The 19,348-nt window shown below is 47.1% G+C and overlaps 5 protein-coding genes across 6 annotated transcripts in view; 2 read left to right on the top strand and 3 right to left on the bottom strand.

Moving 5' to 3' along the window:
* Window positions 1-271: 271 nt before the first annotated feature.
* Window positions 272-1,593, bottom strand: LOC128727304 (26S proteasome regulatory subunit 8). Its single transcript, XM_053821198.1, has one exon. It carries the CDS (start codon window positions 1,577-1,579, stop codon window positions 368-370), a length of 1,212 nt encoding a protein of 403 aa, XP_053677173.1. The 5' UTR covers window positions 1,580-1,593; the 3' UTR covers window positions 272-367.
* Window positions 1,594-1,861: 268 nt separating this feature from the next.
* On the bottom strand, window positions 1,862-10,589 carry LOC128725440 (ribosome biogenesis protein WDR12 homolog). The gene is made up of 4 exons (XM_053819182.1): window positions 10,579-10,589; window positions 3,243-3,290; window positions 2,238-3,169; window positions 1,862-2,171 (listed from the first exon to the last, which is right to left on the bottom strand). The coding sequence occupies exons 1-4, from the start codon at window positions 10,587-10,589 to the stop codon at window positions 1,888-1,890; spliced, it is 1,275 nt and encodes a 424-aa protein (XP_053675157.1). The 3' UTR covers window positions 1,862-1,887.
* LOC128725444 (uncharacterized) lies at window positions 3,549-4,008 on the top strand. The gene is made up of 2 exons (XM_053819187.1): window positions 3,549-3,634; window positions 3,698-4,008. Exons 1-2 carry the CDS (start codon window positions 3,608-3,610, stop codon window positions 3,959-3,961), a joined length of 291 nt encoding a protein of 96 aa, XP_053675162.1. The 5' UTR covers window positions 3,549-3,607; the 3' UTR covers window positions 3,962-4,008.
* LOC128725443 (probable small nuclear ribonucleoprotein Sm D1) lies at window positions 3,901-4,683 on the bottom strand. Its single transcript, XM_053819186.1, has 2 exons — window positions 4,647-4,683; window positions 3,901-4,517 (listed from the first exon to the last, which is right to left on the bottom strand). Exons 1-2 carry the CDS (start codon window positions 4,658-4,660, stop codon window positions 4,151-4,153), a joined length of 381 nt encoding a protein of 126 aa, XP_053675161.1. The 5' UTR covers window positions 4,661-4,683; the 3' UTR covers window positions 3,901-4,150.
* LOC128725441 (neurocalcin homolog) overlaps window positions 7,621-19,348 on the top strand; it is a 102,027-nt gene continuing 90,299 nt past the window's right edge. The window contains exon 1 of one of the 2 annotated variants that reach the window (XM_053819184.1): window positions 7,621-7,681. The gene's annotated coding sequence lies outside the window, so the exon portion shown is untranslated. Of the gene's footprint in view, window positions 8,057-19,348 lie in introns of both variants that reach the window. The other variant, XM_053819183.1, reaches the window with a different exon arrangement.

A 19,348-nucleotide genomic window follows, 5' to 3' on the forward strand; every position in this document is an offset into this window, starting at 1 on the left:
GTTGTAAGATAGCCTTACTATTGTGCACCGTATTAGTATCACCAGGCTCCAATGAATTGGCCATGTTACTAAAATGGCACCAAAGGATCCAACCCATCGAGCCTTTTTAACTTATTCTCTTGCGGAAGTTTGGAATCAAATTGAGATGAAAAGAAAGTGTTGGTGCTGTGATATTTGAGTGGATGCGGACGGCCTCGATCGTGTTTCGGATTCTCCTGCGGTAGCAACCGGCGGGCGTTATGCTTGATATGTAAGTAAATAAGTATTCACAGGCTGGTCATAAACAACCAGTTATATTTTATTAGTGGTTACAATGAAAAGCGACAATTCGCAACATGCCGGGATTAAAAGAACACCGAAATGGAGATTATTTCCACAATTTCTTAATGGACATGTTCTTCTCCGAGTCTTTCTGCATCACCTTCGCCACAGCCATTTCAAAGTCTTCCTGAGTAACGTGCACACGGCGTTCGCGCAACGCATACATACCGGCCTCCGTGCAGACACCTTTCACTTCAGCGCCAGAAGCTCCAGGCATTAGCTCTGCTATTTTGCGCAGATTTATTCCTCTAGTAAGGTTCATCTTGCGCGAATGGATCTTCAGAATGTCCAAGCGAGCTTCCTCATTTGGTGGAGGGAACTCGATCTTGCGATCAATGCGTCCTGGACGCAGAAGGGCCGGATCAAGGATGTCAATGCGATTGGTCGCCATGATGACTTTGATGTTCTTTGTTGCCTCGAATCCATCTAGTTGATTTAGAAGTTCCAGCATGGTTCTTTGTACTTCTGAATCACCACCGCTGCCAGATTCGATACGTGACGAGCCGATAGAATCTATTTCGTCCATAAATATGATGGAGGGCGCATGCTCTCGGGCCATCACGAACAGTTCGCGCACCATACGCGACCCTTCACCGATGAATTTCTGCACCAGTTCTGAGCCTGATACTCGAATGAACGTGCACTCGGTGTGATGTGCTACGGCACGAGCTAACAAAGTCTTGCCCGTACCTGGAGGACCGTATAACAATACTCCCTTCGGTTGGGCGATTCCGAGAGCATCGAACAGTTCCGGATGTTTGACTGGCAGCTCGATCACTTCCTTGATTTCCTTGATCTGCTTGTCCAAACCTCCAACCATTTCGTAGGTGGAATCGGGGACCTTTTCTACCATCATCAGCGACACCAGCGGATCAACCTTGTTTGGCAAAATTTTGTGCAGGGTGTAGCTTTCGTTGCGTAGCGCCACACGGCAGTTTGGCGTCACGTCGTTGATGTCGATGTTTTTATCGATATCGACAACAAACTTGCCCTCCGGATGTACCTTGACGAGGACCTTTTTCTTATCCATCGGCTTGACCACCTCACCCACGTAGCTACCCTGCTCTTGCAACAGTTGCAGTTCCTCGCGGAGCATTCGAACCTTAGCGTTGAGTTCATTACGCTGAGCCTGGAGGCGACGCAGGTTCTGGTTCTTCTCCGCCACGACTAGCTGTAGCTCTTCGATTTTTTGTACATAGTACGACCGAAATCCTTCCCCTCGCGGGGGGTCGACGTCCATGGAACTGATATCACGCATTTCGTCCTGAAAACCACAAGCTATTATACAGAAATGCTAAGTTACACACCCGCGAAGATATTTACTTGTTCACCGCGATGATTTTTTGTAAAATATGTTTCTTTCCTACGAATTGTTGCAACCTCATTGAGAGAAGAAACGTCAAATTGGCTTGCTTTCTCATGTGACAGATTGAATCGCGCGATTCATAGTGAGACATCTCGCTGAGAAGGTTAAAATGCAGAATCAAGGGATGCGTTAATGTTTTACATATTCTTTCGGTTTATTTTGTAGAATTATTACGTACTTTGTAAATATTAGCAAACTGGTTAATCATTCTTATTGTTAACCGCAATTTTCGACTTGAAAACGCGTACCGCGTTATCCGATCCGCCAGATAGGATATACTTCGGATTCGACCAGTCGCAGGCAAGTACTTTATCTTCATGGCCGATCAGCTCGAACACCGGTGCCTTTGGAGAGCGATAATCCCACATTTTGACGCGATTGTCGTAGGCTCCAGAAACAAATAGGTACTCGTTAGTTGTCGACCAGCAACATGTTTGAACCCATTGTGAATGTCCAAGGTATGTGTTTTTAACCAAATTACCATCTGAAAACATTCAAATGTAGCGTTAATTGCTATAGCGTGTACGTAAAGCTACACTAAGGAACTTACGTTTAGATCGCGGATCGTACAAGCGAAGATTCTTGTCGGGTGAGGCCGTTATAATCATTCCATTTAATGGAGAATAGCTCAAATCAAAAAATGACTTGTTTCCACTGAACTCGGACTTGATACCACCAAGTGCAAGATCCCAAAGCTTGATCGTATGATCCCATGAACAGGTGACCACCGTTGAATCATCGATCCATTGTACACCGGAGACGAATTCTCGATGTCCCGCCAGGGTACAAACCGGCGTGCGAACGTTATTTTGCTCTAATTTTGCCTTTTTATTAGCCGACGGTTCGCTCTTGTCGCTTTGGAGCTCAGTAGACCAAATTTTTAACATCGTGTCCATGCTGCCTGTTGCCATCTGCGTTTTCGAAGGATTCGCGGAAACACAGCCGACCCCACGTTCATGTCCTTTGCAAACGTGTACGCATTCTACGGAATTTGCGGCGACATTCCATTCCCAGAGCATAACGGTTTGGTCATGACTGGCAGTGGCAAACACTCCTGTTTGATCATTTAGTGAGATCCACGCCACCCCTTTGACGGGTGCAACGTGACCCGGAATAGTGAGTTTGTGCTTGCCTTTAGTGTTCCACAGATTAACAGTGTTATCATACGTTCCAGTGAGTATCCAACCATCCTTCGCTTGCACCGCTGATACCCAATCGTCGTGCAGTAAACAGTCCTGTGGTTCCGGAGCTGGATAACGCTCTACATACTCAAGTTCAATTGCATCTTCGAACGAGATGTCACGTTCTTTTAAATGCTGCGCAAGTGTGGATTTTACAAACTCCCCGTTGAACAGAAAATCAAACTGCACTTTGCCGGTATCTTGTTTACCGGAATCCTTCAGCAGTGTGTCAAGGAGTATATTCAATTCGTTGCACCCTACATTCGCTCGAATCGAGTACGGAACGTCCGGAACAGCATACCTATAATGAACACCGCATCGTAATTGAAGCCGGTTATAGCTCATCGAAGACGTTGGCAAAGATTAATACATACTGTTTCTGCTTAGTGGTCAAATGTAGCTGAAGCTGGCCTTCTGTGGAACTGGTGATTTGCAGCGACATTGTAACAAAATTGATGCCACCAGACGTAAAAACTTTGTGTACTTTAATACTTAAGATCAATCGTTTTGAAAGCACACTTTTGTATTTACGCTTCCGCTTTGACAACAGAAAGTGACAGTGCCATAGTGCGTGCATGGCGAAACCTTTACAACGTGCAAGGTTAGCGCACGTGTTGTCAAGAATTGCCATTGTGTGTTGCATGGAATGGCCCGATTTAGTGTATATTCATATCAAAGAAACTCAAACGCAAACAGCGTTAGGCAAAGTAAAAGTTAAAGGTATTTATTTACATTTGACATGGAGCATTGTTCATATCAAAAACAGGTAGCGCAAAAACTGCTGTGTAAGAATAGTGAGCATGATTATTATATCGTAATTTCGTTACAGATTGATGTCACGAACGACACGATTGCTTCCTTGCGAGAGCGCCTACGACGCATGGAGCAGAAGTTGAATGATCCCGCACTTCCCGAAGATCGAAGACGTGAAATGTCGCTTGAGCTAAAAGAAATCAACAAGCTACTTGAAACTAACGAAGAGCAGTTGAAGCTGATGCACAAGGAAAATTCCAAAACATTCGTAGTGGCAGCATGTTTATTTTTTATTTGCTTTCTTGTTTACGGTCTGTACGTTTTAGTAAACGGAGTGTGACTAACTGAAAATAGCATAGTAAACTACACATTCCGGCTGATGAGAAGTAATCCTTATTCGTGTTACAACTGTATTCCTTTTGTGTTTGTAATATCCACACAAATGAAAGTTATTCCTAACGTAAATGTTTTCGATCTCATCTCTTATGGCTAATGCGTGCGGTGGTTTTGATCCAACCAGTGATCACATCTAGCGTCTTCCACGTCCTCGACCACCACCACGACCACCCCGAGGGCCGCCTCGACCACCGCGCGTTCCCCTTCCCCGACCACGGGGTCCTCCGCGATTAGCTTCACGTTTCTTTGCTCTCGTCTTTGGAGCATCATCGATCAGCAGCGTTTCCAGTGGTAAACTGTCTGGCAGAATGTAGTAACGAATGTTATTGCCGCGGATGCTGAGCGAATCCAGTGTCACTGGGTCACGATTTTTGATCGTCATCTTCACTGCCTTTAAATGTGTGTTCATCGCAACATCTACCCCTGTTATGGTGCCGTGAACTTGTGTTCCATTCTTGAGCTCAATGGTCACTGTTTCGTGACTGAGTTTCATCAAAAATCTGCAAACAAATCAACACCGGTTCAGTGAAATTCTATTGAGGTTATAATGCGCGTCCTTTGAACGGACGGTGTAAATCGCGACAAATAACACACTTTGCGCTAGCGCACAATGCTCTTGGAAAGCTTACCTGACCAGCTTCATATTGAAATGCACTAGTCGGCTTGTTTAAGTGATGAAAACAATTAAATGCCGTACATACACTTTTCGCTCCTATTAATCGAAAAAGAACGCGCGTTCTTTTTTTTTTCTTTGAGAATAAACACCGTTTTTGACAGCTGTCGGCATTGTATGAATATCCAACATACGGTGAAAACGATAAAAACATTGATCGATTAGTACAAATGATCTAAATTGTGTTTAACCTATAATTTGATGCATTAAATTGATTTCATATTTATTTAGCATTGCTGAAATACACTTTTAAAAAGAATTACGCATTGCAATAATTTTTAGTATTATAAAAGGAAAAAGAAACTATAATTTTGCTTTCCTCTACCGATTTATATTCGTAGAAGCGTTTGTTCATCTCAGGAAGTTACATTCTCTAGATGACGTGATCACTATCGAAAAGAATAGTTAACTCATATCTATTGTTTTGATATATTTTTCATTCTTTTGTTCATTCGCTCTATCACAACCGATTTTTAGAGCAAGTATTTAAGCAATTGACTCATCTGGCGATTGTCAAAGCACAGACCAACATGGCGGAAAGAAAAACCCTCATGACCCGACCTAGCTCGCAGATACTTTGAAGGAAAGACTAGCTTGATCGTATTGCAATATGCAATATATACAATAAAATTTATCTACATCCAGTTTCCGAGCCTCGCTGCGAAATTCCCGATAAGAGCTGCATCGTTCCCGGGTAGTATCGCGTGGTAGGTACGCACCCGCTAAACAACGGACAGTTCGAGTGTCGAGGCTCGCTGCTCGCGCCCCACGACACAACAAAACGGCCAGGACCGACGACGACACGACGGGTTCCTCAGTGCAGCAATTCGTACGCGAGCTACTCCGACTCAGCCCGTGCTTGACCGTGTGGTGTGTGTCAGTGTCTGTTTGCCCGGGTGGCCACAAAAGTCGACCGTTCTGTACCCTGTGCGTGTGGCGCGTTTTCACGGGCTGAGTTTTGCGATTGTCTGAGCTACGGGGTTGCGATTCGAACCAGCCAGAAAGGTGACCGCAAAACGCGTCGCGGGAGTCTGAAAATCCGTCCCGGAAAGGAACCGTAGCCTGTCGCTCCCCTTCCCACGCACACGTTTAAAGTTACCGTCCGTGACGCCGTGCGAAAAAGTGTCCCCGGTGTGCGGTGTGCAGGCAAGAAGTTGGTTGTGGTTCGCTTTTTTGACCGAGTTCTTTCTCGCTGGCCTTGGCGAGACGTCGCTTGAAGCGTGAGGCAGATGGTGTGGTAGGGAGAAGTGGAAGGGCCGGCCTCTTTTAGGAGGATTTCGTCCCCATCCATCGTACTGGTGGGGAGGCTGCCAGAAGCATTGCGTAGAGAGGAACACGCTTTATAAGGGATGGTGCGTGTGCCTCGTGTATGTGCATGCGTGTTTGTATGGCTCCGCGTTTTTCCGCGAGATTTTGCGCTAGCTGGTAAGCCGTACTGGGTGAGAACTGCCAGCCCACCAGGAAAGGAAAACAAACTAACGAAACAAGGCAACCATCACACGCGCAATCCAGCCTACAAGGGTCCAAAGCAGGTGTCCCACTATCTGCGTTCTTCTCATCTCATCATCTTTAATCGAACCTCCTTGGTGATCCCACCGAGGGGTGAAGAGAATAAAAAACCCTCGTGTAAAGCCACGAAGAAAGGCAGATGGTAGAGGTGACATCGAATCCCCAGGCACACGCGCCTCCGGGAGCCTGCTGAGATCGAGGACGATGGAGCACTGTCAACTGCTGCGATATGGAGCCCTTCAATTACCCTCGGTTTTGGGGTCGTGTCACCGGAATCCCGTCAGCCTAGTGACTCCCGCTTCACCTCCACGCGCCGTAGTAGACGGGACGAACGTAAATCCCGTCCGGTCGGGGCCGCCTACTACACCAACCCCGAGACACCCCCTGGTGCTTTTCCCTTTCAGCTGCTCTCTCGTAGTCCCGGTTCTCGCGGGGCACTTTGACAGCTTGCGCGCGCTCGCGGGTTGCTGAGATGAGGCGCACTCGCGTTCTCGTAGTTGATACCAGCCTTACCAGCAGTAGCAGCAACCGTGTGTCTGCAGAAGATATTCTCGCTCGCGTATCCCGGCCAGCCATCGAATACCGTGCGTGTCTCGCGTCGTGTGTTGTTCCTTCTGCAGAAGGAGAGTGATCTGCACACACAAACACCGTGCTCATACACATTCACATCGCACCGTACTGGGGAATGGGAAGTGTGGGGCGGGGTGGCTCATCCGCGGGAAATCTCGTCAGCCAGGATTCTGGGAATCAGCTTCAGCTGATTTTCCCGGGCAGAGCGATGCCTTTTTTATGCTTCTTTTCGTAAAACCATCTCCCACAAGATGCTACCGGGTGGTTCCGCCGCAGCATCCCGTATCCCGTGCTTCCTGTGAACCACCCTTCCACCAACGTGGTCCCATTTCCCCGACGAACACGAGGACCGTACGGTCGGTGAGAAAAACCCCCGGAGCAACCGTAGTGTGTCGAGTGAGAACGAGTGAACTGAGTGAGCGAAGTGCGTGAGCTGTGAGCGAGATGAAACGGCAAAATCATCTCGATGTGTGCGACAAACTCACCCCACCAAAATCCGCTGGCTGGCCGTTTTGAAATGACCGCTTCGTGCGTGCAGCGACCGGAACAGTTCGGCAACATTAAGGGCTCGTGAAAAGTGGGCACTCGAATTGAATCACGGAACAAAGCATTTTTCTCATCCCCCATTTGACCGCGATTTTCCGTCTCCTTGGGGGTGGTTGAAGGAAAGCCCATATTGGGAATTCGGACGGATGTCGTTTGCGATAACCCCGCGTTGTTTATTCGCTTCTCTTTTCCCTTTTTTTCACAGGCTGCTGCAGTGTTTGCGTACTCAAATCCCCCTTTCGCGGCGGCTCATCCCCCGTTTTGTCCCTCGTCCACCCCTCGAGCATCGGTGTTTGTGCGCGAGTGTGCGAGTGCTAGTGCACGATTGCGTTGTGTGACCGCACCGTCCCAACCCTGCACCTCCCGGTAAGTGCATCGCGAGTGTTTTCCCTTCCTTCACCGACGCCCGCGTAAGTGTGCGAATCGTTCGGCGGTTTTTTTTACCTTCGTTTGGCACAGTTTTGATCGGTGCGTGTGTGCGTGAGTGTGCGAACCCGTGTGTCCTTCCCGGTGTGACATCAAACAGCATCGGCGTGAAAACTCCGCCAAAGCAGGCCGCGAGTGTAAGAATCCCCAGGTGGTTCCGACAACCAGCCCCAGTGCCGGCTGCAGTTCGTGTGCAACGCTGCGGCAAACAGATGTTGTGAAGTATTAAAAACAAGAGAAAGAGAGGGAGAGAGAGAGAGAGTGAGAGAGTTAAACCAACAACCTTACCCCAGATTGCTGATTGCGGTGTGCAGCGTAAGTTTTTTAGATCGTCGATTTGTTCTGTGGCGGGGTTTTCCCGAGCCTTGCATGGGAAGTGCATCGGGGATTTGTTGCACAAAATTACCTAATAATTAAGGCACATGGTCGATGTGCCTTCAAAACGCTATATCGAAATACATTCCATTCGTTGCATCGTCTGTTGTATCGAATAACCACGATCGTATGCATAATCAACCATAGAGCCGGGAAAAATAGCTTCGTTTCGGTCGCTGCAATGTTGATCATCCCACATTGACACGACTTGAGCTCGTGTGTGTTTTGTCCGGCAAACCGTGAACCGTGCGCATTTCCTTATTAGTTCTTGCTCCTTGCACTTCTGCCGGGACAGGCTGCTTTTTCATAGCCCACCTTTATGTTGCTTTTGGGCAAAGGCACGACCAAAACGGCAAATCAACCAAAGCAGCGCAAATGAAAACATCAAAAATTTGAAACCAATCCCACACTATTTGCCCTGCTCGGTTCGGTGGGCGGTTTATATCTCCGCTGTTGGTTGAGTGGGAAGTTGAATGGGGGTGTGTATCAAGGGGTATCTCCCCTCGGCACGGGTCGCTTGGGTACACCTCTGGCCGGTGCAGCCGGTGACCGAAAGGAGAACCGTGCAACGGTGGGTTGTGCGCTATCGAAAATGCCAAAATGTCACCGAGAAATTTTCGCTCAATTCTATAATTATCAGGGGAAAATTCGTGCCTTAGCCACGACCCATTGGCGCCTCCTCCCCATTGCCGGGAAAATGTGTGTGAGTGTGTCGCATGGGAATGGGGAAATCATGCGAGAGGACTGTGGTGGGTGGTATTTGCTTTTTAACCACCGTCAACCTCCGACATACGAACGAGCTGCCGTGCCGCTCTTCGCTAACCTCATCATCATCATCATCATCAACATCATCCTCATCATAGTCGATTTCTGTCGTTGGTCGGTCACCTCCTTCTTGCCCTCCCCGAGGAAGTGACATGCCAAACAAGCAGTAGAATTAAAAAAAGGCACACTCACACACATATAGAAACACAACCTCCAACCTCGCCATGGTGCGGAAGCGGGTGTTACGAAGAAAAACACCAGAGGTTCGGGTTGGCGGAAAAAGTGGGTGGAAAAAAGAACAAAAATACAACATGAGAGTGCACATTAAACTTAGCCGTCGGGGGACAGCACAGTAGAGACCAAGACGATGGCGACAACCTCTCCAAAGGCGGGAATGAAATCGAAACAGTGTGTTTCTCTTGTGCAAAAGAAGCGCACGACCAACCTCCCCGTGGAGAAGGGGAATGGAATAGGTGAGGAAGCGAATTTTCCTTTCGACCATTTAATTCCGCGAGGGGGCAAATGGTGCTCGGTCGCTCGCGCTCAACTACACATTGGAAAATCGCCCGCCCGTAGGCTTGGGAATGAAGAAGAAAAGGAAACCCATGGGGCACTGAGTGGGTGGGTAGGCCGGGTATTGGTGGCCCTGTGGGGAAACCGATGGTGGAGGAGGAGAAGCGTCAGGAATGATATAATTTTCTTCCACCGCCACTCCGCCGGCCGGCTGAGAATGCCCGGGAAATTCGCGGCCAAAGACCGGTCACAGCAGCGCACCCGAAACGAAATGTAGGCAAAGCTCGGTTCACTAACGCGGCAAAGGAGTATCAAATTTAAAGCAAACCGATTTGCGCGACACATACCCCACGCCAGGACGATGTTGCGAAAGGAAAACAAATGAAATTTATCGTTTTATTCACTGCGATACTTTCAAGAAAAAAAAAACAAACCGAACAAGCGACAGTGTTCAAACGAGTTGGAAATAATCACGAGGATGGTAAGCGATGATAAAAACAGATATGAAACGAATGGACATTATTGGGGGAAGATACAAAGAGGGAGAGGATTATTTTTTTTATTTTTTTTAACAAAACTAAGGTTTTTAATTTCAAATTTGAGAACATGTTCAATATTACATACAACGCAAGAAGAAACCAAAAATCTGTCAAAACAAAGAAAGCAAAAAGCTAAACACAGCCGTAGCTAATGACATAAATCAGTCTAGAAAGTAAGAAACGAAATGAAAAGAGCACAGAACTGTAAACAAAAGTTGATGAGATAAAACGAAAACAAAAAACGAGATAGGCGCTGCAAAGAGTAATACAAAATGGCTACAAATAGAAATGAAAATGTGGAAAACAACAACTAAAACCAACGGATCAAATCGAGCTTGCAAGCGGCAACGGCGGGATAAGGATACTGCGGTCGGTTACGGAGCACCGTTTGTCACTTATGGTCGGAGGAGGATGGAGGGAGAATTTTCTTTCTGTTTAATTTTGTATGTCAAATTGGGAACGTGGGCAGCTTTCTGACTTACCCTTCTTCTACAAGAGAGAGATAGCGAGAGAGGGAGAGAACAAGGAAACAAAGGAGCAAAGGACTTTCGGGATCGGTAAGAGGCAAATGGAAGTTTGTTGGGATTTTCCATCAATGTTTACTGATTAGGAACCGGCCGTGTACAGGTGAGAGCCGCTTTCCACTCTACGTCCATTCCTGCACCCACCCTGGCCTAGTCCTTTCCCGCATAGAGTCCGTGTGAGATACTCATTCGCACCCGCGGTACGTATGTTGACGTTTCATTAGTACCGGTCTAACGGTTAATGGGTTTTGCTGGGTAATTAGGTTCGTAAGTGGACGTGGATCCTGTGGTGGTTGTCGGGTCGTCTATCCTTCCCAACCACCGGGCGGCGGAACTCCTGCTCTTGGATGAGCTGTCTAAAGGTTGGCTCGGAGCATTTTTGCGCCAAAGTTCTTCGCTAACGCAAGGGATTTTAGCTTCCCGATGGCGAGATGAACCATGGAACGATCCCATCCACTGATGAGCAAACGAGCCCTTGATGAGGGCGTGGATACGTGAAAAACTTTCATTTCGATCCCCTATCGGATAGGCGCCGGAAAGCGGTGCGGTATTGATTTAAAATAGCGGGGCATAATTAGGAAATGGGTCCATAAAACGGGCGCGAACCTGGTTTTAGTAATGAAGCTCTTCTGCTTCTGGTCCTAAGCTTGCGAAAGTTTCGCGGAATGAATGAATTTTTGTATTATCAGAACGGAATGACAATTTAGCTCGATCAACTATAGATTACGTTACGTGTGATTTTGAGTCATATCTTAAAAAGAGTGACGTGGTTAAAAAGCCAACTTTACACCCACCCGCCTTGTGGGCGAGGAGGATAAAAATTGTATAAAAACTTTTCACACCATTTTTCATCTCCGACACACGCAACAATCAACTCCAATCAATTGTTTATCGTCCCTCCCGGTTTCCTATTAGAGCTCATTTCCGTCATGCAAATGCCATGTAACGCTCCTGGTAACGAGCAGCGGTGTTTGCGTGTGTGTGTGCGCGCGCTCGAAAAATGATTTGTTGCGAATTTAAATAATCAATCAATAATTTATGAACACGAGCGAATGGTGCGGGGATCGGAAAAGAGGGTAGGCTCCTCAATTCCTTTGAGGCTTTTGGTGGCTGCCGAGGAAGGTGACGCTGGGTGGTGTGTATTTTGTACACGCACGTAAATCATATCACATGTGTGAAAAGCGAATTGATTTTTCCGTGTTGTTGTTGCGCTGTCCTGGGTGGTCCTATTCGGATGCTTCGTTTTCGCGTTTCTTCTTCTTCTTCGTTGTCTGTTTCGCTTTTCCCCTTTTTCGTTAAACGAGAGACCTACGTGGGTGAGGGTCGCTTCTATGAAATGGATTGGGATGGATGTGGTGCGGGCTTGGGATCTGCAAATCCTCCTACGGATTTTCTTCACCACCTTGCATCTCACCTCTGGTTTCCTTTATCTCATGCCGTTTCGCACATCCTCTTGAAAAAAAAAGAAACACGGATTCGAATAGACGCTTGAGTTGCTGGCCCGGGCCGCTTCCGTTTTGTCATCTTTACGAGCCGTGCTAAAAACCCGGGCCAACATCGAACGGTGACCTCCGCCTTCTTCCCGCCCTCTCACCATTCTTCTTCCCACACTTTCCTCTCCCTATCCACTCGCATCGCAGTTAACATCAATAATCCGGCTCCAATCAGTGGCATTCTAATTCCGTCCGCGATTGGGGCTCGGGGCGAAGGGGTCGCCGGTGAATTGGGGTGGTTTGGCCCAACATCCTCGTTGGGCTCGGGGAGAAGGGCCGGTTCGGTGCGGACCGTCCCGGACGCGGGCGTCCGTGTCAACGAGACCGTGTCGTCGTCCGGCGGACGGTTTTATTGATCGTTTTGTCCATTTTTCGTCATCCTTGCATGGATGGAGCCATATCCGCCTAATATATCCTGCTGTGTGGAGCCTCTTATTCTTTCCAAACGGTCCGAAGGAACCCTGGCTCACTAGGGCTAACCCGAGTTTACCCGGACCACCCGTGTCATTCCGTTCGTTCCGCAGCGATCGATGATTTTCTTCGGAAGTGGTCTATTTTATTATTGTTGGTTGGTTTTTTGTTTGTTGGTTTGGCTTTTTTTTGTTGCCTTACCTTGTCCTGTCGGTCCAAATTTCTGTGCCAGTGCGTTCGAGCGATTATTGGATGGGTCTGGTGGGCCAGAGAAGGATCAAGGATCAGACTCGGTCGAACGAAAATCGTACCGGTTAAATCCTTTTTTTTGCTCTTCCTTGATCTAGGTCTGTTTTCGCATCCGCGAGTCCTGGCAAAGGTTTGGTGTGAAGGCTTTGGTGGGCGAGAAAACTCGGGTGGCACATTTTTGCGATGCGTTTCACGCCGCTTCTCTTGGGCAAACCGGGAGAAAAGTTTTTCCTCGAAAGACAATTAGTGCGGCAATTGTCCGGTTTGCGAGTTGCGCCTCGCGGCATTGGGAAAAAGAGTGAGGACTTTTCACTACTCTGCTTTGTTATCCGCGTGGGCATGCATTTTCATTCGCAATCCCTAGCCTAGCGTAGGGGAGTAAAACTTCACTAATTGCTCGCAGCGCCACCCACAACCGTCGGGAGATCTAATTTCTTAATTGCACTCGCGCGCTCATCTCGCGACCTTTCCATCGCCTTCGCAGGTGAGGAGTCCTGGAAACGGTCGATCATTATCGAGTCCTGGGGTGAAAAAGGTGAAATGTGTTTTAATTGCGTTAAGCGCCCTCGGACCGGGTGAGTTTCGGGTTCCGTCTGTGGTCGGCTCCTTTGGAACCTGGCGTGAGGAATAAAACCAACGGAACGAGTTGAATGTTTTTTTTGGCTCGTTCAATTCGACGGACTCCTCTTCCTGCGAGTGATGGCTTTTTGGTGCAGTTTTTCGTCCTTTCTCGTCGCACATGTGCGCATTTTAATTTTTGAATCTACCACGCTTTGGTGTCGTTTCCGACTTTAAATTTTCTCTCCTTTTACGTTATTTTGCTGGCAAGGTTCGCTGTATTGGGCCCACTGCCAAGCTCAGAAGCGATGGGTTTGCTCCGCTTCCGAGGATTATAAATCAGTGGATGCACAAAATCAAGGGCTGTGAAAAAAGTAATCCCCTCTTCTGCTTGCCTACAATGGCACCTCGGCTTTCGGTCGCGCTTTGTTGAAGGGTTTGGCGTATTGCGGACCAGTTGGATTTAATTTCTCAAAAATCCCAAGCTTCGTCCTTTTTTTTTGCTCAGGTCGCATTCCATATGGTACTTCAGTTGGTTGAGTTTTGAATAAAAAAAGAAGGGTTCATCCGGACACGGACACGCCGGACAAGGGCTTGAGCGCGTCTGATGCCAATTAAAATACTTTATTGAATAATTTCCCCATCGTGGCTGTTCGGCTGGTCCGTTAGTCGTTCGTGAACCTTTTCCTCCGGGTTGCCGCTTGCTCGTAGTAGTGATCATATCCCAAAGCAAAAAAACGGAAACGTCATGTTGATACGGTCGAGACGAACAGAGACCGGGAAAATGTCTTAGCTCGAGTAATGTATGGAAGAGCGGTACGTTCTTTAGTAAGCATCCATTACACGAATTAAAAATTGTGACGAACAAGGCATTTAGGTCGTTAAAAGCAGGAGAGAGAGAGAGATAGAGAAATAGAGAGGTCAAAAAAAGAGATAGGTAGAAAAAACACCAGTCGAAGAGTGTAAGCGAATTAAAAATCAAATAAACACGCGAAATGCAACGTCGTCGCATCGTGCTGTCGTTTGGACAGTTCCTCATCAGCTCGCCAGCTCCGACATGTTCCAGTTACGTAGTTCATCGAGCAAAGGAGTCGTCGGTGTGCCTGCAACGATCACATCTCTCCCCCAGTCTCACCTGGGCGAGGGGAGGGTCGATCTGGCAGTGTACACTTTCCCGGCTTCTGATTTACGAGGCCGTCGTTTATTTTCATCCATCCGTCTATCGTCGAGTGCGCCGTTCCGCCGTTTTCGAAGGATGCCACCGTCTGCTGCCACCGTCAGTTCGCACAGGTGAGTTAATAGTTTTACATGCCTTTACGCCCGTTTCATCGTAATCATTATTCACACCACCCGCTTTCCGGTAACTTCAACCGGCTTCTTGCATCGGTTTAAACATGATTTCTTTTCCACGCGCCTTTAAGTTGATGGGGGAGGCCGTTGCGGAAACCAAAATTTATTTATATCAAGACCTGCAAGTGGGAAATTGTTAAAAAAAATATTTCTGTAACAAGAAAATGTTATAAAATAATGAACAAGTTGTGCCATAGCATTTTTTTTGTCCATATATTGTTCTTCATTTATTTTTTGACGTGTCCTGCAATACTTTACGACAAATTGTTCTGTAATATTTTGAGTCAAACAAAAACTGTGCAGAAGCTTCCATTTCTACACATTTTTTCCCCCACACTGTAGCAAGTTTCATGAATAAAGACATTCCTGGCGATATTGTACGCTAAATATGTCGCTTTTATTCTATCGAATAAAAAAACTTGCGGAAGGAGAATGTAATTTTCTTAAGTAGAAGCAGTGGGAGATTCCGCCTCGCACTCCGTTTCTTTCCATTGGTACCTCATTACGAGGTCAAAGGTCGCCGGGAAGTATGGAGAGAAAAAAAACGGCGAAATCATACCGCAAATTCGCCAACATCACGACGCTGTGCGCGGATTTTTGGGCGTCCGGGGCATATGCAAATTAATGCTTCATCAACAAAGCAGCGAACCAGCGCGTAATCCTGTGGTCGGGCGTTGAGAAGGCCTCGGATGTCCTTGTTGCAGGTCTCTGTGGCGCATGTGGTCTTGTTGTTGTGTATCTATCTACTTCCTATATCGCCTTCTTGAGCTTAAACGGAAAAGCTAAAGAACAAACTGAAGCTCCGATAGTGGTCGAGGGGGCTATGTTATTTTTCTTTTCTTAAGGATTCTATCCGCGCTCGTTTGGAATTGTGGTTCCTTTTGAAAAGGGGTTGGCCAAAGGGGAAGCTAACGTTTCGGCGCACGGAATGCCACACGGTGTTCAACCGCGTGGACGCGTGCTCAGCGCATATTTGGACCGTTATGGGCCTTTTGGCAAAGGTACCGACTACAGCCCGGCCAAAGCTCCAACAAAACCTTTTGTGAGAACATTATTTTCTTCAAGTTCATTTCTCCCTCGCCTTCCGGCTTGGCCTGTATGTGTGTGTGTGTATTTTTGCGTGTCGCTAATCAAGATTGTCTTTGGACCCACCGCTCGTGGTGGTGTTTTATTTATGTCGTTTGCAAAGTTCCTTACTCGTAGAAGAAAAAAGGAGAGATTCCGGTCGAGGAGCTGTTGATTAATGATTCGATTATGCTTGCGGGTTGATTTCGGCCGAGCCGGGAACGAACGGAAAAGCAAACGAAAAATATATGTTTCCATTTAAATATTATAGTTTAATCCCATCGTTCATTTCAGCGATCTTCAAGTCGGTCGTCGTAAATGGCTGCTTTGAAATGAAACATTTCTCACGCAACTAACCGCTTCGGTGGCGGTTATAGAAACGTCCTTGCTTATTGGAATTTTCACTCCACCCGAGCAAGTCTTTTATCAACGCCGTTTCGGTTTGCGGGAAACATATGCCGGTACAGTCGCTCGGATTGCCAATAATTGTGTGTCAGAGCGTTCTGTGTTTCGATTGCCCAATATGGTCCATAAAACAGAAACCGAAATGCTACCGGCCTTTTCTCTCGCTTTTTTTTTGGGTGTTGTTCTTTTTCATTCGGTCAACCACTCTCCCGATGAACTGTGACGTTGAACCGGACCGGCCAATGCTGCAGTTTCTAATTGAATGACAATTTCATTAGAATGTGCAACATGCCATATCGAAGCCGGTGGACGGTCGACCGTACGTCCGGGAAGGATGTGTCGTGTAGGATGTGCTTCACTGGACGGAAACTCAATTTTGGACCCCTTTTGGCCAAGCTTTATATTTTACGATTGAGTGTTGAATTTCCACATCGGATGCTTTCAATACATTCACCTGCCTTTCCGAGAAAGAAGTGGATGTTTGGAGTGATGCACGTTTTTGTGTGAATTTTTAGAAGCTAGAAATCGTTTCGATTGGTGTTTGAATATTTATTTTTATTTAAATTAAGGATCTACTTCCGAGAAAATGCGACTAGATTGCATTTGACGAAGTGGGACGGTTTTTTATTTTAAAATTGTCCATCAGTGTCAGTTTGCCTCTGTAGCGTCTCAGATTTTCAATAAGCTGAGCATTTGCTGACGCCTTAAATGAGTTGAAAATGACTTATAAATAGATTGTTCCTTAAAGTCAATTATCATCTATCGTTATGAAAAGAAGAGAATGCTCCCACTGGGCTTGCTTGTTGCTTATGTAAAATGGTCCCAAAATTCCCATTCCGTGGCGTTATCGAAAATAATCCTCACTGGCTCCTAAGGATCGACTCCCAAGACGACCGCCCTCGTACGGCCTTGTACGTCTCCTTGCGAACCACCGTACGCACGAGTTCGCCGAGTATGCAGTTAGGCGATGGAGCCAGATCCAGTGAAGTCTTCTTACCTGTGCTGAACGTTCGAACAAGTCGCAAAAGCGAATGGCGTGCGCACGTGTGTGAAAGGCGAGGTCAAACCGCGTATTATGCTCGTACGTGCAAATGCTCCAAAGCACTCGCCCCTCTTCATCTCCATCGCGCTCCCCTCGTGCCCGACGTATAATTATGTAATATGGAAATTAATGGGCGCTATAATTCAGAAAATTAATCCAACTTTTTACCGCCCGCCGTTTATGGATTCTCGTGGCCACGTGTGGCGCAGGACCTGCGATGAAACCCTTGTTCTGCAAAGGCAAGCAAAGGGTTGATGTGTGCGGTGCGAAGGGTGTGAGTTTTCGGTATGTTTGCTTTTTGTTCTACCCTAAAATGTGTGCCGTTACGCTGCGCTTGTGGCCGCGTGCATCGAGCACCGGTCGTGCAGGGAATTCCCGTGGTGCCTCCATCATAACAGCAGAATCCTTGAAGCCGCGTGATGCGCCTTTCGATGGACCGAAAGACCTGGGAAGGGGGAAAAGTGGGAAAGCATCATCCAACACGTAACGTTCGGCGAGACTCGCAGGAACCAAGAGAGACGGAGAGGGACGCACTCACGCAACCGAGAAACCCGAATTCCCATCTCGTGTTCGTTGATGTAAGCTTTCTTTCCTGGTGCGAGCGGAAGCCCTGCTTTGTGCTTCACGCGTTGGCCTGGCATTGTTTCGCTTGGTTTGAAAGGTCGCACAGGTTGGTTTTGGGTGCGTGTAACGGCGATGGTGCGTGAAAGCCGCTGGGTGTGCTTTTCTTTCTACACGCAACGTTCACAATTGCATGGTTTTTGTGGTACCGAAGCTCCGTTGAGAGAGTGCATGCATGCTGATTGGTTATTTGCATATTTTTCCGCTGCGTCAACGTGGCAGTTTGCTGCAGATCCTCATAGTTTTTCACGTGGTTTGTAGTGGTGGCAATTACACGAGATTGCCCCGTGAATTGCAATTACTTTCATGCCATCCCGTATGGATCGGAAGTTTTCCAGCGCACCGTCGTAATGATTGAACCAGTATGTTCTGGCTGTTAGAATTGATTCCGACTCGCACATGCCGACCCTGAGGCGTTGAAGCATGCACTGGTCGCCACGGTCAAACAGCGTTGCGTGGCATACATTTAAATGTGATTACCAGTGCACAATATAGTAATTGTTGTGTGGCAAATTATAACAAACAGTTTTATAATTATGGATCCATTGATTTGCTCATGTTAATAATGTTTGTTTAAATCTTAAGCGAACTCAATTCCAGTGAGTTTTGGAACGTCTTTTGAATAAATAAGGATTAAATAAGGAACATTTAGTTCTCATATACAAATCAAGCAGTAACTTGATGTCCAAATATTGTTTGTTTTATCTGTGTTTTATCATAATTCAGGAAAAGAATCAGATTAATAAAATAAAAATCTATTTTTATTTTCTATGTGTACTGCCATTAATTCGTCCTTACGCTACCTTTGTCGCCTAGATGTATGCAACAAAGTAAGCAATGAATTTTCTGCTTCACGACAGCTGTATTGCATTAGCAAACGCATGTTAAAAGAATAGCGAACCAACGTGTTCCGCGAAAGTCTCCTAATAAAAACGTTGCAATAAACTCGCTTAGCTTTGAATGTCAATTCCAGGCCACGTGAGACATTAGGACCAAGAAAGGGTAATTGCGGAAGTAAGCTAAATAATTTGTTGGATTTCTCCATTCGTAATTAAAACGGCATGATGACAGTAACGTCCTCCTGTTTGGGCAATGTGCCTTGTTCGCTCGAAAATTTCCCGCACGCTGCCACTGGCTGGGGCGTGTTTGCTGAAGCTTGTTCCAACGGACGACCTTGGGTCGTTTGCACGGTGTGTTGTTGATCTTGGCATGAGGCGCAGATTATGCGACGCTCTGGGGCGTACCGTGGCGCCGCGGTTTCATCCGCACGACTGGCAGACTTCCGTTTTGTCGGCTTTCCTGTCAATGGTTCTACCGAGGATGGCTCCCCACTGGTCCTTGCTGGTTGTTCCGATGCAGGAAGATAACAGAGCCGTTGCTCTTTTGAGCCACCGTTGAGCTTGCGAGTGCTTTACGCCGTACCACGCCCTTTGGAGCACGTCCAAATGAATCCATACGGTGACTTCTTCTTGAAGGCCGAGATTGAGCGTCTTTTGTATGCCCGCACGCTGTCTTGTGCGTTACTATCATGCATATCACCATAACGTGAAGGCCTTGGCGATGCGTTCCAGCCGCAGCCCGCAATATCTTGTTGGCATGATGCACGCGCATCCACTGATGTGTAATCCACGCCATAGGGTTCCTGTTCGTTCAATAGTTTTTTCCTTGCACATTTTGCACAAAGTCAACATTCCTTT

The sequence above is a fragment of the Anopheles nili genome, chromosome 3, assembly GCF_943737925.1.
Source record: "Anopheles nili chromosome 3, idAnoNiliSN_F5_01, whole genome shotgun sequence".
NCBI lineage: Eukaryota > Metazoa > Arthropoda > Insecta > Diptera > Culicidae > Anopheles > Anopheles nili.